The sequence below is a fragment of the Panthera uncia genome, chromosome E1 (genome assembly GCF_023721935.1).
Source record: "Panthera uncia isolate 11264 chromosome E1, Puncia_PCG_1.0, whole genome shotgun sequence".
NCBI lineage: Eukaryota > Metazoa > Chordata > Mammalia > Carnivora > Felidae > Panthera > Panthera uncia.
The window spans coordinates 61,051,243-61,076,488 of record NC_064814.1 but is presented as its reverse complement, the minus strand read 5'-3'; the positions used below and the strand labels follow the sequence as shown (position 1 = coordinate 61,076,488).

Genomic DNA, 25,246 nt, shown 5'->3' with positions numbered 1-25,246 from the left:
AAAACCTGGGTGACAGGTGACTGGTAAGGTAGCAGCTCCCTCCACCTGAAGCATAACCCTGCCCACTGCTTCCCCAAACAAGGGACAAGCCCGCCCTCTCATGCTCTGCCCACACATCTCCCCAGCCCTCAAAGCAAGAGGGCTGATGTGATCACCAAATTTCTCTGGGCCATGCCCCAAACACCTGCCCTGACCATTACCCACTGCTCCAGGCCACACTCATCCCTCCAAGAGCAATCAGTACTCCCAAACTTTCCTTGGTCTCCACTCCTTCACACTGAGGCCCCCAGAAGCACCCCTCACTGCTACTCACATGGAAACCCACGTTTGCAACTCTTACACTCTCAGAGTTCACCATCCACCCACACACCCCACAGCTTGCCACAGACGTCCTCTATAGACCCCCCCCCAAGTATCATTGCACCTGCCCTTCCATTTTCCTCCAAGATACCCTGACATACACAGTCTTCACTAAATTTCACATGCAATGTCTCTATCACACACACACACACACACACACACACACACACACACACATGCATGACCCACCTCCCACACAGGATCACCCTTGCACACACATGCAACTTTGCCCACACACTCAGCTCCCTGGACCTCACACCACCCAATTCCACACACGCACACACTTCCCCTGGTGAGCACAAACGTCCACACACTTGTACATACACTGGTATGCATATGCACACACACACAAGCATGCACACACGTATGAACTCGCAGGCCCCCGCAACCCTGCTCACCCTCGCCCTCGCCCTCGGAACCTCCCGGGAGGCAGCCCCGGGGTCAGTATGGCGCTGAGTCCGCCGGGCCCCCCCGCGGACGCCTGGCCCGGAGCGCAGCTTCTGGGGCGAGGCCCGACCGCGGCCGCCCAGCCTGGGGCGTCCGGCTGTGCTCACCCTGGGGCCGGGCCAGCCAGGGAGGGGCCTGCAGGGCAGGAGCCAGACCTGCCCGGCGGGAGTGCTCCAGGACCTGGGACAGCGGAGAATCCGGCCTGGCCCCGCCCCTGATCTGGCCCCGCCCCTGCCTCCCTGCTACGGCCCCGCCCAGATTTACTCTGCCCCTGATTGGTCCCTCCCTAGCCACGCCCCTGCATTAGCCCGCCCTTCTCATATATTCATATATATATATATATATATATATATATATGTATATGTATATGTATATATTTCCTGTTTGACTACGCCCCTGCCCGGCCCTTCTCCAGTTTGGCCACGCTTCAGGTAGACCGAGCCCCTACACTGGTCCCGCCCCTAAGGCACCCCTCCTTGGAAACGGCCCAGCCCTGGAAAGACCCCGCCCCAAGGTCCCACCCCGAGCCTTGCTCTGCCCGCGAAAGGTCCTCGAACCTTTGCCCCTCCCAGCCCCTCCCTTCTCCGTAAGATTTACCTCCAACCCCATCCAGACCTGGTTGCCTAGTCTCAGAGCCCCGCGCCTCCCATGGGCCACACCTAGAGACCTTCTGGTTCTGCCCCAAGCCCCGCCCATGCATCATTCATTCACTCTGTGTGCGTTTACAAAGCACCTGCTAAGTGTCAGGTTCTTACAAGTGCTGGAGAGTCATAAGTGAACAAAACACAAAAATCCTTGCCCTCCCTGAGTTTACATTCCTGGGGGCCGGACGTGAGGTAAATAAGGCAAATATACAGTATGTGAGATGGTGAAAAACACCAAGGACAAAAAAAAATAAGCAGGGAAGGGGTCCAAGAAGTGAACGGAGCGAGTGTACAATTTAAGACAGGGTGGACTGGCGCCTCCCAGGGAGGGTGACATTTGGCTCACACCCAAACCGTCTAACCCTCCCAAGATCCCTAGAGAACCAGCCTCCTTCCAAAGCCCTCCCTTCCCGCTCCCCATCTGTTCGGCCTGGAAGAGCCAACAAGCTGGCTCTGGACAGCCTTATAACCCATGTATTCATTCACTGGACACTTACTGAGCACCTACTATGTGTCAGCACTGGGTGACTTCACCCATCACAAGGGGGAATCAACAGATTCGCCTGCCCTCGCGTGGCCCACAGTCCTGGGCAGGGAAAAGGTGTGCAGGGAGACAGACACTGCTCTGTTTAGCAAATACATAGGTCTTTGCATCCTATGATAACCAGCCCTTGTTTGTTTCCTTTCTAGCCACACTCTGTAATCATTTATTCACGCATTTTATTTATTTGTGCGTTATTAAATATCCCGGGAGCCGTGAGCTCCGTGACACAGGGACTGTGTCTGTCTTATTCATCTGCCCCCCTGGTCCCCATGATCTTACTAGGTACCGGGCACACAATAGTTCGTGTGCAGTGCATTTTCTCAATTAAGATGAACAAGAATGGACGTGGAGCACAAAGTTGCTATCTCTGCCACAAGGTGGCAGCAAACGACAATCCACGGCTCCAGGGTCTGCACACCGAGGGGAATTTTCGGGGGAGATGGGGTCCAGAAATGTTTCGCTGTACCTCGCACTCAGCAAGGAAACCAGCATGCTTGTCCTGGGCGTCAGTGCCGGGCGCGTAGTGAGCCTTAGCACGTAGTTGTTACAGCACGGAAAGCGTTAAGTTGGCATTAAGTATTCATAGAGTGGGATGCTTGCACCTGGAAGGATGGGGCCGAGCAGTCTGTCCCAAACTTTCCAGCTCCTAAGACTCCTTACAGCAGAGTGCACGTTAAAAGGCAGATTCCCGGGCATCGCTCAGAGGAGTCTAGGAATGTACCTGCTTAACAAGTTCCCCAAGCGATTGTTCAAAGTCAACAGGTCTGGCAGTGCTGACTGGCAGATCTTGGAGTTGGGCGGGGGCGGGGGGGGGGGGTGTCCTTCCAAGTGCTTAGGTATACCAGAGTGCTCGGACTAAAATGTCAACCCTGAGGGGGAGGTGGTGCGCTCAAAAGCGGGGGCGGTCCGCTCGCCAGAGCTCCTCCCAGACGTGGGCGTGTTTCCACTCCAATTCACTCCCTTCCGTTCTGCCAGAATCTTCCCGGCTACCCACCCACACACGTGTCTCCTTTGCCACAGAAGGTGACAGCTTGGGGGAGCAGGAGCGGGCGTGGGAGATGCAGGGAGCGGGCCAGGAAGAGCCACAGGAGCAGAGGGAAGGCCCTGAGACTGCGGGGGAGACCCCAAGTTTCCTTGCTACCATGAGCGCCTCCCCTGCCTCCAATCGGTGAGCGAGCATGGGACTTTGAGCCCGGGGTGGGGGACAACCGACAGCCCAGCCGGCTGGGTACGGAGAGCTCAAAGTGGAAAATGCTGCCCAAAGTGGAGTGAGAACCTAACTCCCTCCTCCTCCAGCTCAAGGGAAGAGAATTAATTAATAATAGCACCTCCCAGCACGTGTTACCTGTTGTGAGCACTGTTTACTAATTATTCCTACCATCTATGGAGCACTTATTTGGCACGGGCTGTTCCAGGCACCGTTCTAAGGCTTTACAAACATTAGATCTTCAAAAACAACCTCTGTAGTGATGAAAATGCTTTGGAACTCCATAGAGGTGGTGGTTGCACTAAATGCCACTGAATTGTTTGCATCAAAATGGTTAATGTTAAGTTAAAATGGTTAATGGTTATGTTATATGACTATCACCTAATTTTTTAATCTTTTTTTTTAAGTTTTATTTATGTAAGTAATCTCTATACCCAAGGCGGGGTTGAACTCAGGACCACAAGATCAAGAGTCACATGGTCTGAGCCAGCCAGCCACCTCACCTAAATTTTTTTTGAAAGAACCTTTAAGGGGCACCTGGGTGGCTCAGTCGGTTGAGCGCCAGACTTCCACTCAGGTCATAATCTTACGGTTTGTGAGTTCAAGCCCCACATCAGGCCCTGTGCTGACAACTCAGAGCCTGGAGCCTGCTTCAGACTCTGTGTCTCCCTCTCACTCTCTGCCCCTCCCACACTCACTCTCTGTCTTGGGGATAAATAAACATTAAATTTTTTTAATTTATTTTTTATTTTAAATTTTTAAATTTTATATTTTTTAATGTTTTTATTTAGTTTTGAGACAAAGAGACACAGAGCATGAGCAGGGGAGGGGCAGAGAGAGAGGGAGACACAGAATCTGAAGCAGGTTCCAGGCTCCGAGCTGTCAGCACAGAGCCCGACGCGGGGCTTGAACTCACAGACTGTGAGATCATGCCTTGAGCTGAAGTCGGATGCTCAACCGACTGAGCCACCCGGGCACCCCGATAAATAAACGTTAATTTAAAAATTAAAAAAAAAACTTTTAAGATCAAAACTATTTTAATCTTCCTTTTAAAGACAAGGAAATTTTGGCACAGAGAGACTGAGTAACTTGCCTGAGGTCACACAGCTACTAAGGACTTCAGACCCAGGATTCTGGTTCTCCCATGCCTTCTTCTGCCGGGGACTATAGCTGAATTACCCAGAAGATATGGTTTTCCAGCCTGAATTTCAAAGATATCCAGGCATCTGGCTCTGGACTAAGGGGGTACCAGAAGGCTGGACTGATTCCATGGAAGCTCTGAGAAGTTAGTCTCAGGGACAGGAGCTTCAGCCTCTATCAGCTGCTTCCTACAAAAGCTGCCTTTTGTGAGGTAATTTTTGAAGATGTCAGAAACCGCCTCACAACTCTGAATATCTCCCCCACAGATAGGCTACTGCCACAGGAAATTCAACCATTAGTAATGCATTTATTTGAGTAGAAAAAACACTGGGCTCAATTGCAGATGTCCTCAGAATGCATCCTATAGGGAAATGTCCTCAGTTGAATAGCTCATTAAGACACCAAGAACAGGTGGGGTGAGAAGGGGATTGGGAGTGAGAGGGTCCAAGGTCCAGACCCTTGTGGGGACACATGTGGCCCTTGATCTGGGCCCTGGAATACATAAGGGCCCCAGGACAATGCTGAAGCTGGAGACGGTGGGGCATTTTGTTTTTTTTATTGTGGTAAATACACATAACATTACCATCCTAACCATTTTTAAGTGTACAATTCAGTGGTTTTTAGTACATTCACAAGTTTGTGCAACTATCCACCACTATCTAGTTCCAGAACATTTTCATCATCCCCTCAAGTTGTCACTCCTCCTTTCTGCCTCCCTCAGCCCCTGGCCACCCCCAATCTGCTTTCTGCACCACATCTCTTTTGTCCCGGGGCTGCCTCTAAGTTCCTTCTCCCTCCTCAGAGTGCAGCTCAGGAACCTCCTGGATTTGGTAATCTCGAGGGCCATAGGGGCCCTTGGCAGGGCGGCCATGTACAGGTGTGCAGGTTGTAACCTGCACAACTCTTTGCAGCGGTCTCTGTCTTTGGGCAATTTTGATGGAACAAGAGGCTGAGTCTGGAGGGGCCTGATCCTGGAGGCTACACAGCCAGACCCTGCCCCCCTAGACCCTCCAACCCTGCCCCCAGGTCTAGTCACTTCCACACAAGCTTTGGGACTCCACCATGCCCTAAAGGTGGGGCCAAGGTCCAAAGGTGAGTAAAAGGATATCTGAGCCCCAGGAGCTTTCAGTTCAGGGGCCGGGAGAGGGAGCAAAGGTAGGGTGCGCTGGGAGTCAGTGCGGTGCTTGGAAGGGGGCTGGGTGGCAGAGTGGTGAGCAGTGGGTGCTGCGGTTAGGTCAGCCTGGGTGTGAGTTCTGGCCCTGCTACCTTGTAGTGTCCCTGCAGTGTATATAACGACAGTGTCCCTTCCTCTAAAGTGGGGATCACATGGGGGCGCCTGGGTGGCTCAGTCGGTTAAGCAACCGACTCTCGATTTCAGCTCAGCTCATGATCTCACAGTTCATGGGATCCATCCCTGCACGGGGCTCTGTGCTGACAGCTCGGAGCCTGCTTGGGATTCTCTCTCCACTCCCCGTCTCTTCTCAAAATACATAACTCAACTTAAAATAATAAAGTGGGGATAATGCGGGCATTGTTAGGCCTTAAAAAGAAAGTCTGCCACATGCTACAATGTAGATAAACCTTGAAGATGTGATGCTCAGTGAAAGAAACCAGTCACGAAAGGACAAATACTGTTTGAGTCCAGTTATACGAAGTGCCCAGAGTCCTCAAATTCATAGAGCCAGAAAGTGGATGGGTGGGGGTGGGGGTGGGGGTGGAGGAGGGGGTATGGGGAGTTAATGTTTAATGGGGACAGGGTTTCAGTTTTGCAAGATGAGAAAGAAGGTTGTGGGGACAGATGGTGGTGAGGGCAGCACAACATCGTGAATGTACTTAATGGCACTGAAATGTACACTTAAAAATGGTTAAAATGGTACGTTTTTTTCAAGTTTTTATTTTAATTCCAGTTAGTAAAATGTCAGGTGTTTTTTTTGTGTGTGTGTATTTTTTTTTAAGGTTATTTATTTTGAGAGAGAGGCTTGAACCCACGAACTGTGAGATCATGATTTGAGCCACGATCAAGAGTCAGACGCTTAACCGACTGAGCCACCCAGATGCCACTGTAAGTTTTTATTATGTATATCTGACCTTAATAATTAAAGAAATCAAATTGGAGGGGTGCCTGGGAGACTCAGTCAGTTAAGCGTCTGATTCTTGATTTTGGCTGAGATCATGATCTCACAGTTTGTGGGTTCGAGACCCACATCAGACACTGTGCTGATAGTGTGGAGCCTGCTTGGGATTCTCTGCTTGCACACACATGCTCTCTCTCTCTCTCAACATAAATATGTAAACATTTAAAACAAAATCACATTGGAAAAGTTAAAAAAAAAGGGGGGGGGTGGGTAAATCATGTCAGTTAGAAGAGAAGGACCATTTTCCATGGAACGTTTTTGAGAGGGGTGGCATTTGAGAGAGTGCAATGTAGGAAAATGATAACTCTGCTTTATTAAAACATAATTCTCGCACCATATAGTACACCCACTTACAGCATACAAGTCAGTGGCTTTTAATATATTCACAGAATGGTGCAACAACCACCACCAATTTTTAGAACATTTCCTCACCCCAAAAGAAATCCCATAACTTTTAGCAGTCACTCCCCATTCCCCACCCCCACTAACTTACCCTGGCGACCACTGATTGGCTTTATGTCTCTATGGATTCACTTATTCTGGACATTGCATATAAATGGAATCATACGCAACATGGCCTTTTGTGCCTAGCTTGCTTCACGGAGCATGATGTCGTCAAGATTCCTCTGCGTTGTGGCAGGCGTCGGTATGGCTGTACTGTTTTTAGTCACGACGCTTCTGACACCAGAAGCCGGGGGTCTGGTGGGGGGCTGGGGGGTTTCTGCTCAACAACCAGTTCTCCGAATCTCTGGACACCGATTGGGTGTCCTATAATTCAACTCGATTCTGATACTAACTGCCTGGACACACCACAAGTCAGGAAGTATCGTGCAAGAAATTCTCCCTGGGGCTGCGTCGCCTTTTGGCCTGTGGGAGGCCACCAGCAGGCTGCCCTATGCTATGGGTCACTAAGATGGGAGAGTGTCCAGGGTGGACGTGCCTGGGAGAGGAGGGGGCGGAGTGGGCACTCCCCAGCCCCTACTCTCCTGCCTTCACCCATGACCTTCCATAGGCCCCAACTTACCTTGCTGGCAGCACAAAGTCCCCCTGTGGGGCTGGGAAGAAGGAAACTTCTGTATTGATTTCCCACTACTGCTCTACAAATTACCACACACTTAGTGGCTTTTAAAAACCCACAAGTTGGGGCACCTGGGTCACTCGGTCAGTTAAGCAACCGACTCTTGGTTTCAGCTCAAGTCACGATCTCACAGTTTTGTGAGTTTGAGCCCCACGTCGGGCTCTGTGCTGGTAGCACTGCCTTTCTTTTATAAGGACATCTGTCATTGGATGCAGGGCCCACCCTAAATCCAGGAAATCTCATCTTGAGATCTTAACTTAATTACGTCTATAAAGAACTTTTTCCAAATAAGATCACATTCCTAGGTTGCAGGGGGTTAGGACTCGCACTTCTCTTTTTTGAGGGGCCACCATTGAACCCACGGTAGGGCCCACCTTGTGACTGCACCTTTGGTTGGTTTGCCTCTTCCTTGTGCATTTTCCTTCTTGTCCCTGTTTCCGTGGCCTGAGGTCACTGCAAAAGTAAAGTCCCTGCACCCAGGGTCTGTGCACCCAAACTCTGGTTGGGGGGTCAGGACCAAGACAGCTATGGTCTCTGACTCCTCTCTTTTGGAAGGAGGATGCATTCCCATTGCCTTTCAGCAATTTAAGTGTAACACCATCCCTTCATCCTAGGTTCCTCTGGAACAGTGCAGGGGGAGGGCAGGGATGGGGAGAGAGAGAGGTGGGGCTGTGATGTGGTCAGCCAGATCTGAGAGAGGTTGGACCATGGCGCTGGAGCTGGGCACCCCAATATTAAGGGGTTGGCTCAGGTCATGATTCTGCCTGCCAGGCTGGGGTCAGACCAAAGAGCTAGACGGGTGGAAGGGTAGTCACAGGCACCAAAACCTAGTTTGGCTCTATCAACAGAGCAGACCCCAAGGGACTCCCCTCCATGCCCAGTTCAGTCTCTGAGGCCCCAGTTGACCCACCAGTGCCTCCCCAAGCTCGCCCTGCCTGGGGGAGAAAGCCAGCGTCCTGAGCTGCCCACTCATCCTCTGTACCTGGGCCCAATCTGACTCTCTGGAGCCACTCAAAGCAATAGCCACCAACCACATGCAGCTGTTTAAATTAATCGCGTGGATATTAATATATCATATTTATATAAATATGAGCGATAAAATTAAAAACTCACTCACACTAGCCTCATTTTAACTGCTCAGTAGCCACATGTGGCTTGTGCCTGCCATATATATGGAATATTTCCATCATCTCAGGAAGTTCCATTGGACATGGCTTCTCCAGAGTCGGCCCTGGACCAGCAGAGGCTGGGCCCTTTCCGGAGAACAGGATGGACTGAAGGGGGATAAAAAGGGGGGGAGTGTTTGTCCAGAGCCAACTGGTGTTGACTCATCAGTCTCCGAGGCCTGGGCCCGGGCAAGGGATTAAGCCTGAGCCAGTGACCAGAGAATGGCCTGGGAGGGCAGCGCATGGGGGCTTGGCCACCCAGCTCCCTGGCAGGAATGTTAGACCTCAGCAGAGAGAGTGGACAAAGAGCCCAGGCGAACTCAGACTAGGCAGGCAGGCAGGAGGGATACAGGGGGTCAGCTCTATTTTACATCACAAATGACAAAAATGGAACAGTGGTGGGTCAGTGTCTTTTTTCACTTAATGCACCCTCTGTTTCCCTCCCTGTGAGGCTACGGGACCCCCCTCCCCCCGCCCATGTGTGTGTCCTCTTCCACCCAAATGTCCTGTCCATCTCAGCATTGATCAGCCATACCCTCTATCTTTTTCCTTTCTCAGGCTGGGAATGTGTGGATTGTATCTTGTTAGCTGCTGTATTCCTAGGGCTAGGCATACAATAGGGGCTGAATAAATGGATGGGTGAATGTGTAGGAGGCACTGTGGAGGCAAGAAGTCAAGATCCTCCCCTGAGGGGTTAGGGGGAGCCTGATATTTCTGGAAATGTCAGTGATGCTTGGGAGGCAGTATGATGAAGGAACCAGGGTCCCTGCAAGCAAGGATCTCCCTCCCCTTCCTTGCCAGGGCTCCAACCACCCTCATCCTTGGGTCTGACTGCTTTCCTCACAGTGTCTCCAGGCCCCTCCTCCACAACTTTGTCTGTCTGGGGTACCCCATCACTGGGGACACAGGACAGGTGTCATCATCCACACACAGGTGGCATTAAACTTACACCATCCCCCATCCCCACCCCTCTGCAGTGAGCTCCCTGACGACAGGAACCTGAATATGTTGTACTTGACCTTGTATCCTGAGTGCTTAAAACAGGCCTTGTCACATAGTAGGTGCTTAATAAATATTTGATGAACGAACGCTTTCTGTTCATCTGAACACCTTTTGTATACCATAGTTCTCACTCAGGACCTACTCACCTTTGGTTGGACCCCCTCTGTGGACCTTCCCTGCGAACACTATCATGCATTGACCCTCTCATTCATTCATTTGTTCATTCAATAATGACATTGAGCGCCTACACTGTCCCAGGCATGCTGCTGAATGGTGGCAGAGGTGGGGGACAAGGGCCCTGGCTCAGATTGCAGGGTTTATTTTTTTTAATGTTTATTTTATTTAAAAAAAAATTTTTAACCTTTATTTATTATTGAGACACCGAGAGAGACAGAGCATGAGCATGGGAAGGGCAAAGAGAGGGGAGACACAGAATCTGAAGCAGGCTCCAGGCTCTGAGCTGTCAGGACAGAGTCCAACATGGGGCTCGAACTCACAAACCACAAGATCATGACCTGAGCCGGAGTCGGATGCTTAACCGACAGCTACCCAGCCTCCCCATTAATGTTTATTTTTGAGAGAGAGTGAGAGAAAGAGAGAGAGAGAGAGAGAGACCAAGTGAGAGTGGTGGAGGGGCAGAGAGAGGAGGAGACTTAGAATCCGAAGCAGGCTCCCAGCTGTCAGGAGACACAGAATCTGAAGCAGGCTCCAGGCTCCAAGCTGTCAGCAGAGTCCGATGTGAGGCTCGAACTCACAAACATCGAGATCACGACCTGAGCCGAAGTCAGACACTTAAACGACTGAGCCATGCATGCGCCCCTCACTTTGCAGGGTTTAAATCCTGAGTTCCTTCCTGACCACCTTGAGTAGGCACTTAACATCTTGGAGCCTTGGTTTCCACATGTGAAAAATGGGGAGAGGAAGGAGGGCCAGTTCATCATCTTTGTTGTGGCCATAATTTTACCATTGGTTGCTGACGTCAAAATCCACTGGATGGTATACTTTAAATATATACACTTTATTATATGGCTGTCACACGTCAATTAAGCTGGAATACATAGGCCAACTCCCTAACCCAAGCACTTAGCACAGGGCCTAGCACATAGTGCAGCAAAAGTTGTGATTGTTAATATTACATGTCTTACTTCACTGAATCTTTTCAAGACCCTATGGAGCAGATGCCAGAATATTCCCACTTTTCAAGTGGAGAAACTGAGGCTCAGAGAGGTGAAGACATTTCCCCAGGGTCACATAGCTGGGTACCTGGCAGAGTCAGGATTCAAACCCAGCTTGGCTTCAAGCTAAAACCTGATTGGATTTTGTGTTCTGCCCCTCGTGGCCTAGCTTATCCATCACTCAGGCCCCCAGACTCTGGAGGAAATGGGGTTCTGACCTTCTGACCTGGCCATTCCCAGGGGCTGTCACACCCTGGACACTGGCCCCAGAAATGCAGCCCTACCGGTCTGGGCAGCATGAGCCCTGGCAGGGCCCCGCAAGGCGGGGTAGAAGGAAGAAAGGCTGGGTGTTTAGGGGAGGATAGCAGTTTTGGGGTAGGGTTGGGCAGCCTGTCCTGCGGGGATCTCAGGCCTGGCAGAGCCTGTCTGGTCCCACCCAGCTCCACTCTCTGCCCTGATGGCGTGACCTCCTCACTGGGAGGCCCTTACAGCCTGGCTGAGGGGCCCAGGGATGGGCTGGAAATGAAGTGTCTGGAGAGAGGGAGCAGGTTGTACTGGAAAGCAATCCAGGGTTCGGTATGAGGCCTGGATCTGCAAGAGGGACTGAGGGGATAGTAATGCTGGGTCAGTGGGTCCCAGCCTGTGGGTGGGGCAGGGGCTGAGAGGTCCCCTGCAGAGCCAAGGGTTAACCCCTCAGTGACTGGGTCCTGAGGGGGAAGGGCCAGGGCTGCCAAGGGACCCAGGGCCTCAGAGTGGCCACTACTCAACCACTGTCAGGAGCTGTTTCAATAGTTGCACAATAGACACGGCTGTTATAGGTATACACCTGCATCCAGAGAGGGCTGGCAGGATGGTCATCTGAGCAATGGCTCTCTGGGAGGGCAGTAGGGTGGGGCTGCCTGGCAGGCAGTGGGGAGGTGGCCAGGATGGGGCAGTCTGCCAGGAGCCCCCAGCGGGTAGGGGCCGGAGGCACATTCTTGGGGGATGACTCAAGGGGCAGGCAGAGTGGGTGACTCACCATGGACCCTCTCCTGCCTCTGCTGCCAGGGTCCAACCTCCCATCTGGCCCCAAGGGCTTTGTGGGGAGCTCACCAGGCCCCCAGCCCAGGACTGAGTGTGAGTCAGCCCATCTGGGCTGGAGAGCCAGCGTGATTTTTCCATCCCTTGCATTGTTCTGCAAGAAAAGTAAATACATGTTACAAAACACAGGGTGAAGCCGGGCCATTCCCCTCTTGTCCCCTTGAAGAGTGGGGAGAAGAGGGGATCCCATGCCAGGTGCTTGGCACGCATCATGGCACCCTGGCTCTTCCCCATTTTACAGATGGGGAAACCAAGATTCCAGAAGGGTAAGCCACCTCTGAAAGGACACACAGGTGGATGTGGCAGAGTCAGGATTCAAACCCAGTTTGGCTTCAAGCTACAGCCTGTGGGCTCTTCCCAGGTGGGTGTAGACCAGGGCCTGAGCATGTACCGCATCTTTCTATTCACAGCTGTTTCTCAGGGTGGCCCAGAAACCACCCGCTTCAGTAACCTGGGGGTAGTTGTTTGTTAACATGCAGATTCCGTGGCCCTTCCAGACCCGCCCAACAAGGGGACTCTAGAATCTGCATTTTTAAATGCTCCTCAGGTGGAGGTGAGGTCATACAGTTGGAGACAGGAGATGGCTGTCCACGGGAGGATGGGAGGAGAAGGGGCTGTGGTAAGGAACAGGCTGCTGGGCCATCACACCCCTCTTTCCGGGGCTGGGGGAATGTTGCCCTTCTTGTTTCAGACTGGTTCGCAGGAACACCCCAAACCAGTGAGTGAGTGAGTGAACACCTCTCCAGCTGCTGGGGAAACAATGACCGAAAACAAGGAGGGGGTGGGTGACCCTTCAGAAGGTAGTGGCCTCCGGGGGTCAGCAGCCTAGCCCAGCTGCAGAGAGGGGACAGGCTTCAGGGGCCGAGGGTGGCCTGGTTGCCAGAGAACTGGATGGCCGCGCAGGTGCCCTCTCCGTGGGTTTAACCATCAAGCAAACCCGAGGAAAGCAAACACCCTCCCCCGAGCCCCCACCCCCGGTCGGCAGAGGGATGAGTCACTTGGCATACGAGGGCTCTGCGGAACCAAACAAATCCCATCTGCCCAGAGGAGGATGCACGGGGCCAGAACACAGCTCCCACCCCATCCGGCCTGCCCACAAGCCAGTGTCGTGCACACGTGTGTACGCGTGTGCACGCACACAGAGCTGCACCAGCTTGGAGCCCAGCTTGGAGAGAATGGAGGGGGAGGATGGTGAAGCACAGCCCAAATTCCTCCCTGGATCTGCTAATTCTCCCCGAAGCTCCTGGGCCTGACCCAGCTGAGTCAGCGGGAGGCTGGGAGGGTGGAGGTGGGTGGGGGTCCGAGCTCAGGGCTGGAGCAGGCTCACCCAGGAACCAGCCCCGCTGTGCACTGGGCCTCGCAGGGTCTCGATGCTCTTTCCTGGAACAGGAGATAAGAGAGCTTTGCCCCAGGTGGGGAGGACTGGTCTCCCCCCCCCCCCAGCTTCACCCCGTGGGGGTCCGTGGGGGAGAAGGAATCAGCTGAGGCATTTTGGGCACATGCCATGTTGCCTGGCACAGAGTCCATCCTCAATAAATGAGACACGGCATTAATATAATCAGTGTCATGACTGTTACTCAGCAGCTGAGCTACAAGCAGGCTAACCGGGAAGCACCCCCAGCCCAGTTTCCTCCCCAAAGCCGACCTTCACCTTTCTAAGAAGTATGGGGAAAGGAGATTCAGAAATTGGGAGAAGTCTAGAGTTTTGACACCGCTTGGAGTTCCTGTAACTGCTTGTACCCCTCAGTGCCACAAGCATCCAGCCTCCAGCTATGGATGTAACGTCCTCCCATTTGTTGAGCCATCACTAGAGACAGAGGGTGTGCTAAGTGGGTGACAACCCATGGGGTCTCGCTCTCTGAGGTTGATGCTATCATTGTGTGGCCATTTCACAGATGAGGACAACTGAGGCAGAGAAAGGCAAGATGACTTGCCCACGTCCACACAGCTGACAGAGACCAAGCGAGGACCCCAACCCAGGTCTCCCAGGCTGCTCTTCCCCATCTTTGGAGCTCTGATAAGGCTCTTCTTCCTCCCAGACTCATCCAGGTGAACTTGGCAGGTGTATCTTTGTCTCAGCTCTTAGACTATCAGCAACTTGAGGGGAGAGCAGCTTCCTGCTTCAGCACAGGGTCTTTTTTCCCCCAAGTTTCCTATCTTTCATGATCTTTACTCCTCAGTATCTCCTGGTCCAGTAACAAAGTCTGAAAAGGAAAGAGGTTACTTCACTAGAGCGTGGTGGTGGGTGAAGCAGAAGAGGGTCATCAGGGAAGGCTCTGGGAGGAGGGAATGCCAGACTTCAGTCGTTTTTAAACAAGTTTTTAAAAAGTAACTGAAAAGGCAATTCAAACACATATAAAAAAAATAAAATCAAGAGACATTTAAAAATAAAAATAGATAAAAAATAAAATCCAAATACTGTAAAAGGGGATACAATGAACATTCAGATTTCTCTGTCATCCCCCCCTAAGGGGACTCACAGCTTGTGGATCCTTCCAGAAGCTTTCTGTGCATATACATATGTATATTCTCTTCCTCGCACCGTACTTCTGGTGCCTGGCTAAGTGTGTCCACATCAGGCCCTCATTCTTTTCCAGCTGCATAGTTTCGTAGTGTGGATACACCGTGGATTATTTAACCACTTTCTCCCCATGACCATCAGGTTGTCTCCGGAGCTTTCTCCATAGCAACAGTGCTTCCATGAACATCCCTTAAGGCATGCTGAGCTCCCATGTGAGAGCCACCCTGTGGGGATAGGCAAGAGAGAGAAGTAAGGAAAGAGTTTACAGGCAGAGTTGCCACATGGGCAAAAGCAGAGGGATCAACAAGGTTTCCTCTTGAGGCCCCGGCTAAGGCCCACTTGGGCCCTGGCGAAGGGGTTGTGGGCGGGTAAACTCTGCTGAGTTAGTGTTCAGGCCCCAAGTCCACCCGCCTCCACCCACACCTGTAATCTGAAACCTTGGCTTCTCCCTGACACCTGTTCCCAATGTTAGCTGGCTGGACCTGAGTTCTTTGGTGCCCCGCAGACCCCATCCCTTAAGAGAAAGGCCCTTTGCTGTGTTTTGTCTTTTCCCTTTTCTTATCTTGTAGTGGAACCAGGCAGCCACAGCTGGAAGAGTGTTACTGAGTATCGGCTGGATGAATGAAGGAAGGAACTCACTGAAAGCAGTAGGCCCTCCCCAAGAAAAATGCACAAATGGGCACATTTTGAAAGAAGCTATAAGGATGCACAGACCCTCTTAAGCTCACCCACAGATGCCTCATTAAGAATAAGGTTTTCCAGGGTGCCTGGTGGCTCAATCGGTTGAGCGTCCAACTTTGGCTCAGGTCATGATCTCACGACTAGTGAGTTGGAGCCCCGCGTCAGGCTCTCTGCTGTCCGTGCAGAGCCTGCTTCAGATCCTCTGTCCTCTCTCTCTCTCTGCCCCTCCCCCCTCTCAAAAATAAATAAACATTAACAAACAAAAAAGAGTTAGTTTTTCCTAGCGTCTCTGTAACACTTCAAAACTGAAGTCTTTAAATGGTAGGGACAAGAGATGGCCTAAAGGAACCTGTGTTTCTCAGATGCTCTGAGGTCTGGGGCAGTAAAAGCCCTTGGGGATCAACATCCCCACCAACGTCCTTATTTTATAAAGAAAAACATCTGGGGAAGGGACTAGCCTGAGGACTCTGGATCCCCAGTGGGGGATCCTGCCTCCCTGCCCTGCAGACCTCATTGCTTCTCCTTACCAGCTGGGCTCAGACCCCACCCCCAGCACCCTCTAAAGTGGCGCTGAACCTTCCTTCCCAGCTGTCTGGGCCCCATGTGAGCTCGCTGCCAGACTGTTTACTGCCCAACTGCAGGCTTCTCGAGTAGCACATCCCTAACCTGGGTGCACAGATGCCCACTGTCTAACCCAAGCACACGGTGGCACACAATTTAACCTGGGTACATGCTGGCAGAATTGTGTAACATGGCTATTTTGAACCAGAACCCAGCTGCTTTTATGACCAGCCACGAAGTGGTTCCATCATGCCAGGGCCTGGAGTTATTCAAGTTTCAAAGGACTTTTTGTCCATCAAGATGGCTTGATAATGACGGCCACCCTTCCTGCACATTTGGGCCAGGCACCGTGTTACATACTCTGTGTGAAATCTCAGCAGGACTCTCCTACTAACCTTTTTTTGGGCTGGGGGCAGTTGTTATCACTGTTTGGCAAATAAGGAAACTGAGGCTGGGAGCGGTCAGCAGCCTTGCCAGGTGTCAGCTGACCGTTTGTGGCGGAAGTCTTGGGGGATTTGATGAGCGACAGGTGCGTGCTTTTCTCAATCGTCATCGACACTATTACCACCTGAGTGTCATTCACGAGCTATCCAAGGCACAGAGACCCGTCAGGTCTTTGCCACACCTGGCTGGGCGGGGGTGGGGGTGGGGGGAACACCTGGGTGTGAGCCAAGGAGAGGGGAGCGTTGCGCGCCAGGGGCAGCCGGGAGCCAGGTGAAGGCCCTCAGCCAGGGGGCGCGCCGGGGCCCCTGGGGAAGGGGTGTGAGGGTGGGGCTGGGTGTGCGCGGGAAAGCTGGCCGAGCGCCCCTGCCCACCTGCCAGCCACAAGCGTGCGGGGGCCGGGGAGGGTGGGAGGTGTCCGGATAGGACCGCGTGTCCCACCCCCAGCCCTGGCCTGGCAACCCACTCGCTCGCACCAGGCCTAGGGCGCGCGCCCGAGGGGGCTGGAAGCCCCGCCCGCCCGGTGGCCCCTCCTCCGGGAAGGTAAGCGCCACCTTCTCGGGGAGCGGCCGGGACAGCCGGAGGCCAGCGGGCGCCCCGCCCCCCGTGAGTAGTGACCGGTCGCCCGCGCCGCGCCGCACTAGGGGCTCCCGCGCCGCCGCTCGCTCACCTGTGTCCGCTGCCTGCCCCTCGGTGCGCGCCGGGCCCGCCCGCCGCCCACTGCCAGCCCGGCGCCGCGACCCGCCGCCCCCGCCCGCGCACCCCGAGCGCCACCATGAACTCGCTCTTCAGGAAGAGAAACAAAGGCAAATACAGCCCCACCGTGCAGACCCGGAGGTGAGGAGGCGCCGCATGGCGCTCCCGGGACGCCCTCGGGAAACACGCGCGCCGTGGGGAGCCCTGGGCGGGGAAGCACTTCCCGGAGCGCGGGGGGGAACGGCCGGGCCTGGACAGCTGCCGGGGGCCCAGAAAGCACGGCCCAGGGGGCGGGGAGCTGAGCGAGGAGTGCGCGATGTGCGGGAACGCGGCTCCCGAGGGACCCCCTCCTTGAGCTGGGAAGCACTGCCAGGGTGGGGATGGCGATCGGTTGGGGGCGACCGAAGAAAGACGCGATACTTGGCCCCGGGGAGTTGCAGGAGCCCCGAGGAGCACTCAGGTGGACACCTAGAGGGCGGGGAACTGAGCTGGAAGTAGAGGGGACCCCCGTGTCCCAGGGTCGCCCTTGCGCTGGGGGTTCTCCTGCGACGGGGAAGCCCCGCGGGGGTGGGTAATGGTGTGTCCGAGAACCCTACACCCAAGGTAGGGGTGCCACAGGGACTCAGGAAGCTTCGTCTAGGGGCTCACGGGGGAAGGGAAATTGAGTTGGACGGGGGCTGGCGGGCGTCACTAGCGCTTCTTGGAGAACGGGCAGGTGCTTCTGGCTTGGGGGTGGCGGGACAGTGGGGGGTGGGGGTGGTGGTCTGTGTGCTACCTCCCGCAGCAGTTGCCGGTGTCTGCCACCCGGCCCTCCCGAGATTCAGCACGAAAAACCGGTGTGTGTGGGGTCAGTGGATGGGGGGCACAGGCTGAGGCACCCCTTTTTCCTCCCCGCTCTCTGGCAGCCGTGCTGCGGTCTGCGCGGTGACTGGGCGGCGTCGGGGCCTCCTTCGCAGATGCATGACTTCTCAGGGGTGTGCCCCACCCCCACCCCCCCAGCCCAGAAACTGGCGGCGTCTCTGAGCCGCTGGTTCCCAGGGCGGCCTGGGAAGGGAATGACCTGTCTTGATGTGTTTGCGTTGAGCCTGCAGCCCACGTCCGTTTTGATAAGCCTGATGTATTCACTTAATAACCGGTTTAGGGAAGCCTCTTGGAGATGCTGAGATTGAGAGAAGGGGCGGGACTTTGACCCCTGCCTCTTCCCTTCTCTAGCAAATATGAGGTGGGGGCTCCTGGCTTGGAAGGTACACTTCACCAAGCTTCTCCTGACAAAGGGCTTCATTCAGGTGGGAGACTCCAAACTGCCCAGCCCCCCTGCCTGGGACTGTCCACCCCAAGGTATCCTCACCCCCTTCCAGGACCAGCTAAAGGTGAGAAGACTCTGGTCAGGGCTGTCACAGTACCCCTGTGGTCCAGCCCAGGCAGACCCTTAAGACAGGTGCAGGCAGGCCTGGGCACTGGCAGGGGAGTGTGGGCAGTCCGTTGTTTTGAGTTCCAGCCTTTTCAGAAACTGCACCGCCCTGTGATCTCAGGGTCCCCATCTCTCCTATGTTCTGCTTCAAGCTCAGAGACATTTATTTTCTCCCCTTCCAAAGTCCCCCACTCCCCAGCCTCCCCAGACTTTCACAACCCCAGAGATTGGGCAGGGCCCTGCATGCTGTTTCTCTATGTCTAGGTCCAGCTGGCTCTCAAACCTCGCCGGGGTCCCGTCCAGTCCCCGAGCTGTTCTCTGGGGCATTGCACAATCGCATACTCTGTGCCAGCCACGGAGGACTGTTCTGTTCTCCCCCCACTAAGACTTGGGCCCCTCCAATCCTTCACACATGCACACACCCACACACCAGGAGACGGGCCAGGCCTCACCCTGCCCTCTGCCTCTTCCATCTCTCCGGACCCCAATCCCTCCAGCCCTCTGTCTGGTGCCCCTAATAGAAGGTTGGACCTAACAAGGTTAGGATGAATTCATACACACTGGGAAGGGCTTGGCTTTCCCAACAGAGGATAGGAAGGAAGGAATTCCCATCCTTTAGAGCTGCGTGGACTCTGAGGGCCTGGGGTGGCAAGGATTCAGTCCTACCTCTCTATCCCCCACCCTGTCCCCCTCCCCGCATGCTTCTGGCCCAAAGCAGCCACCCTCTGCCCTTGGCTGACAGCCATTGATCCCAGATGTCAGCTTTGAGGTTTCTTTCTCCAGGAAGCCCTCCTGATTCTCTCCCCAGGATGGGATGGAGAGACTCTGCCTTTGGGTTCCATGGCCTGGAAGAGACACAGTCCTGAGTAGGGGCCAGGTGCTTCCGTACATGGTCTCACCAGACCAGTGCATCCCCTCTGCCCCTTCCCATTCATGGGGACAAGTTCATGGACTGAGTTGTGGGCTGGGAGACAGTCTCTTGCCCCGTTGTCTCAGCAAGAATCTTTGAGTGTTACCTGGTGCCTGGCACTCTCCTTGTAGCTCTCAGATGTGGTCACTGGTCATGGGGCACTGACCCTCAAGTTACTCTTTCACCCTGAGTTTTTTGGGGGCCTCCTTTGAGGGAAGGTGGGGCTGCCAGCAAAATTCAGCATGGAAAAGTGTGTGGCAGCTCTCGCCCTGAGAGCAGAATGCCTCCCTTGTGATCCCAGCTCAGCTACAGCTGCCGTGGCAAATCAGGGAACCTCTGAGCCTCAGTTTCCTTATCTGCAAAGCAGGGATGGTGCAACTAAGTGTCTGTTGCATGGGGCCCTAGGGGGAGCAAATGTGACAATAGACAGAATGCCTTTGGCACGTAGGAAGTACCCAGACAGGGGCTCAGCATCACCGCTGCCAGCTGAGGGGACCCAGGACCAAGAAGCCAGGAGTTGTGACCTTCACACCCAGGCAGTCACAGAAGAGCCCTCCTGGAGAAAACCCGCCCCTCCCTGTTTGTCAGCCTTTTAGCATCTGAAACTGGGGAGGGCCAGGACGGGGGAACCCCGCTGCTCCTGTCACCCTGGTTCCTAATAACAGGTGTGGGAGCTGATGTTCACACCTGAGCTAATGACAGGGTCAGACCTGATGGTGCAGGTCGCTGAGGATGGGTATCCAGCCCAATAGGGAAGGTGTGAGGGGACCTGCTCCCACTGTCCTGAACCCTGGTTGAGAGTGCAGCCCCTACCAGCTGCCCCTTCCTGGTTATGCAATCTGGGGTGAGCTGCTTGGCCTCAGAGTCAGTGTTTGCTCACCTGTAGAATGGGCATAAGCATAGGTCCTGCCTGATGATATCATTAGCATGAAGATTAAGTGAAATGACACAGGGAAAGAGTTGAAAGGTGTAGGAGGCCTCAATGTACCATAGCTGTGGTGATTTTAACTATTGAGCAAGTGCAGATAAGACACCTACCGTGTGCTTGGGATTGAACTGGATGCTGATGGACAGGCTGTGCACTTCACAACTCTAGGTCTGCCATTCCTGGCGGGGGTGGGGTGGGGTGGGGCGGGGCCGTGGAGGAGATGTTGACATTCTTCCTGTACCTGATGGAGTTAAGCTTAATTACAAGTGTGCCTTACCGGACCATGTCTTCGTGGTGGGACAGAAAGCTGGATGTACGAGGTCTGTAGCCTATTGGCTCTGGTGCCCCTGATGGGTCTGAAGTAAGAGCTGTCAGCATTAGGGTGGAGACCTGGGAGATCTGGCAGGACTTCCTGGGGAGGTGTCTGACCTGTCATGGGGAGGAGTGGAATAGTTAAGATTCAGCTCTGGAGTTAAACTGAATTCTGCCTCTGTTTGATTTTGGCAAAGAAATTTACCTTCACTGAGCCTCACCTTCTTCATCTGTAAAATGGGACTAATTTTGCCCCTCCACCCAGACCTGTGTCCCAGTAAGCACCCAGCAGCCTGGCCTTGCTTCTCAACCTCACCGGGGCTGCATCTGGTTTTAAAGGGGAGGTCCCTGTGTGGGAGGCAGGGCCCCAGGCTTTAAAGGCTGCTGAAAGGGGTGCATGCCCTCCTGGAAACTGGCTACGGTGCCCTGAGTCTCTTTGTGGTTAAGAGCACGGAGTCTGTTGTCAGCCAGATGTGACTTCAAACCTTAGTTTTGCCCCTTGTGTCTGTGTGACCTTGGACAGGTCACTTAACATCTCTGTCTTAGTTTCTTCATCTGTGAAATGGGATTGATGATAGCAACCCCCAGCTGGTGAAGTTCCTGGGTGCCCTGCCCCAGACCTGACTCACAGTGAGCACTCAATAATACAATACACACTTTTAAGGGTAAGGACAGTGTTGAGCCCATACAACTAACTGGTCTCCTCTCCCTGGGTGGGGCAGGCGCTCAGCTGACTGTCATCCAGTCCCCTTAACATTCACGTGGCCCCCACTTCAAGCAGACGCCTGGAGACACACATGTACACCTTGATCAGTGACAGCTGGAAAGCCTGGAGCCATTTGGAGAGGGTTCTGTCAGAAAAGCTCACCTCCAACCATATGGGAGACTTGTACTGGAGTGATCTGCCCAGCCATTTCTCAAGCACCTACTGTGTGCCCCACACGGCCATGGGTATTATAGCCTCTCATTCTGACACCGTGACAGCCAGGCTGGTGTTTGTGGCTTCTTTCACAAAGGATGACACTGAGGCCAAGAGTAAAGACGCTCATCTTGGGCTCATAGTTCACAGGTGGCTGATGCTGGGGGCCCAGGGGCCCCTGGGAAGGGAAACTGGGTCTTCCCACCCACACCTGGGTCTGGTGGCAGCTGTCTCCAGGGACTGCCCCAGGCCAGATGGTGGAGTCACTGGCTTTTGTATTCCCTGACTCCGCCCCAGCAACCCTGTCACACCTCTCCTTTCTCTGGCTTTGCCCTCACTTGCCCAGTCCTTTTTCTTGGCAGAGGGAAGGAGACCTGATAAATTAGATTCAGAACAGAACAGCAGTGAACCTTTAGAATGGCTGCTGTGGCGTTTCAAGCATTGTCAGGGGCAACCATCTAGGGACAGGAAGTTTTGGGGGAGAGGCTTAGCTCAATTCATACCATTTAGGCAACACCCTAAGGAGGGGTGAGGGGCACCCAGAAGGCCCCCGGGAGAAGAAGCTGCATTTCAAAGCAAGGACCTGGGATTCCCAGCTCCTTTTACTCCAGGCAAGGCTACCTGCCAGTCTCCCAGCCTGCCTGCCCCAGCCTGTCTCTGGAGGGGGAAGAAGGAAGTGGCCTCTGGTCTTTGTTCTCTCTGCTTTTGGTGGTCCTGCGTTTAGCCTCCTGAGCCTGGGAAGGGAGTCCCCTGGGCCCCAGGCAGGAGGCTGCTGGGCCAGCCCTGCACTTTCATCCACTTGGCCTGCCAGTGTAGCTGGAAGCCCAGGCCCTCTTGCCTGGCGTACTTGGAGTGGTAGCCTCTTCATAGTTTGTGCTTCCACTCTGACACCTCAGTCCCTTCTCCCCATGGCTGCCAGGGAGCTCTTGGCGATATGCAAATCTGATCTTGTCCCCTGTAGCTTAATCCTTGCCCCAGGCTTCCCTTTGCTCCCAGGCCCTGGTTGCTGCAGCCCTGCATAGCACAAATGTGTGCCCTTCACCCTGTCCTTTCCACACTGCATCCAGCCACATGGCCTTTGCCCACACTCTTCCTCCTGCTTGGAATGCCCTTCCCACCCCTTTTGGCTCATTTCTCTTCCTCTCTCTTGGTTGGTCTCTGTTCCTTAGGGAAGCCCTCCCTAACTTTTTGTCTTGCCCATCTCCTGGGTCTTATCTCAGTAGCCATTTGACCCTGCGCCTTTGGGCAGATGGGAATGAAGCTCTGTCTCCTTCCCCTCCTCGTGTCCCCCTCCCCGAGACTGGCTGGTGCAGCACATGTCCTGAATGCATGATTGAGGGTGAGCCATGGGGGACTGCTAAGATTCTCTCCCTCCTTAAACCTGTCACAGAGCACACAGTGGCGTGTGCATGCACACACTCACTGACCAAGAAAGTCAGGGGGGGAACAGAATGAGGGCCTGGATAGAGCACAGCTCTGACTGTGGTCCCTGTCCAGACACCTTCTGTGTGCTCCATAAACAGGCAGCAGCAACAGTGCACGGTGGTAAGTGCTAAGATAGTGAAGGCAGAGGGGCCCTGGCCCAGCCAATGGGTTTCTGGAAGACCCCCCAGGAGGTAGGTGGAACAGGAGACACCGGGGAGAGGGGTGAGGATGTGGCAGAGGAGGTATGCATCCACTCCCACTCGGGTCAGCATGAAAAGTCATCAGTGGATAAAGTTAATGAAGGGTACAAAGAGTATGTTTGTGTACATTTTAAAAAACATTCATGCAAAGCAATGTAATGTTTCTGGATGCAGACACAGATATGTAGTGAAAGCCTAAAACAGGCTTAGGAGGAAACCAGCAGCTTTAAAATGACCCTACCCCAGAGGAGGGGGCTGGAGGGATAAGAGGTGATCACATCATATTTCTTTGTAAACAAAACCCAGAGCAAATAGGGTAGTGTGGGAACATCAGCTAAGACTTGGCGGTAGGATTCTCTTCTGTACTTCTCTGTGTGTTTGAGCTAGACCATGAGTGTTCAGGTCTTTTATTTTTTTATTTATTTATATTTTTTAATGTTTATTTATTTTTGAGACAGAGAGAGACAGAGCATGAATGGGGGAGGGGCAGAGAGAGAGGGAGACACAGAATCTGAAGCAGGCTCCAGGCTCTGAGCCATCAGCACAGAGCCCAACGCGGGGCTCGAACTCACGGACCGCGAGGTCATGACCTGAGTCGAAGTCAGACGCTCAACCGACTGAGCCACCCAGGCGCCCCAGTTCAGGTCTTTTAAAGTGAGGTGTGAGAGCGTCTCAGAGTCCAGTCAATAGTGGGAGAAGGGGTCTCAGGGAAAAGGAGGAGGTACCCCAGGAGGGACAGGTGCTGAGGCCAGAGGAGCAAGAATGGAGAGCAAGCAGGATGGTTCTGGATGGGGAGACACAAATGGAAAGTCTCAGGAAGTGGGGAGGGTACTTTGTTCACTGGTGACCTTTCAGGCTTATGTACGTGATGCCTCACCCTTCCCCACCCCCCCCCCACCGTCCCCCACCTTCCCCCCACAGGTGGGAACATACAAGAGGCTCTGGGGTTGAGCTGCTCTAAATTATGATCATGTTGTGTTTCTGAGGTAATAGTACCCAGATCTCTGTCTTCCAGGTGAGGCTCAGAGTTTCAGTAGCTGCCTGAAGATCTGAGCTGCTCTAACACGGGCATTCTGAGCTGGGAGCAGTGCTGGAGTGTGCCAGCTGGCCGCCTGGCCCACCCTTTGCTGGGCGAGGGGTGTGTCAGGTCTAACTTCGCGCCCGGCTGCTCACTGGCTAGCAGCCCCACCTGCTGTCTGCTGACCCTGAAAGGCTGCGTGGCTGCAGGGAAGCAGTCCTGTGCAGAATTCCTTGCTGCCCCAGCAGCCCGGGCTCAGATTTCAGACTCATAACTTTTATGGTTTCCACCCTCCATCCTGGGCACAGGGACATTGTGGTTCCAACTGAAAGTTGAGGAAGCATTCAGAGTTTGTGCCAAGAACTGAGAGGGCTGCCCCAGATAAGCAGCTTGACTCTTCCCAAGTATAAAATGGGCAACCAATGCCCCCTTGTTCCTGAGGGGGAAGCTGAGGCCCATGGGCAGGGACAGAAGGCATGGTGAGTAGAGTAGAAAGAACCTGAGTTTGGGAGCCGCAGACCTGCCCTTTAGGCCTGGGTGTGCTGCTTGTCAGCTGTGCCGCTGGCCACATTCCCGCCCCTCTCTGGGCTTGATGAAGGCAGTCACTTCATGCTGTACAGTCACTCCATACCCCCCAAGAACGGTGTCAACCACATAGTAGGTATTCAGTAAACGGTGGTGGAAGGTCTGTTTTGAGTCTGAATTGTAGGAGTGTAACACTGTGGAGAGGATTGGCATGTAGTCGGTGCTTAATAAATGGAGACTGGTACTCCTTGACCACTGGTCTTGAACCCAGAATGATGTCCTGACACCTGGGTGGAATCTGACACCAGATTCCCTGGAGCCCTGTTTAAACCTTGCAAAAATCTTCAAGACTTGCCTTGGTATTACCTGCGGCAGCTTGAACTTCTGCACATGTGGGGTTATGAGAGCCTGAAAGCACATGCCTGACATGGGCCTGGAGGTAGGGTGGCCTTCACTGGGTGGAAACAGATTGGGTCATCAAGAAAGGGAACCACAGTTACTATACCAGCAATCTTCTCAGCTTAGGATATACTTCCCCAGGATTAATAGATGGGTGTATAGGATTTTACTGTCTAATTACCACGGCAGTTTCTAGTAAGGAGAGTATCAGTCAATTGACCAATCAATCTGGTATTTACTGGATGTTTCCTGTGTACTGCTTTCTTACAAGACTTCCTTCCTATAGAGATCTGGGGATTCTAACTCAATCTGCTCCCCTTA

The 25,246-nt window shown here is 53.7% G+C and overlaps 1 protein-coding gene and 1 long non-coding RNA gene across 2 annotated transcripts in view; both read left to right on the top strand.

Annotated features, from left to right (window-relative positions):
• Window positions 1–2,980: 2,980 nt before the first annotated feature.
• On the top strand, window positions 2,981–15,592 carry LOC125927278 (uncharacterized). Its single transcript, XR_007459293.1, has 3 exons — window positions 2,981–3,163; window positions 6,299–6,404; window positions 15,069–15,592. It is a non-coding gene; the product is annotated as an uncharacterized LOC125927278 (long non-coding RNA).
• Window positions 15,593–16,764: 1,172 nt separating this feature from the next.
• The window catches only part of PPL (periplakin), a 47,456-nt gene continuing 38,974 nt past the window's right edge, over window positions 16,765–25,246 (top strand). Inside the window, exon 1 of the mRNA XM_049637465.1 lies at window positions 16,765–17,019. Coding sequence (XP_049493422.1) covers window positions 16,958–17,019 — 62 coding nt within the window. The 5' untranslated portion in view covers window positions 16,765–16,957. The remainder of the gene's footprint in view (window positions 17,020–25,246) is intronic.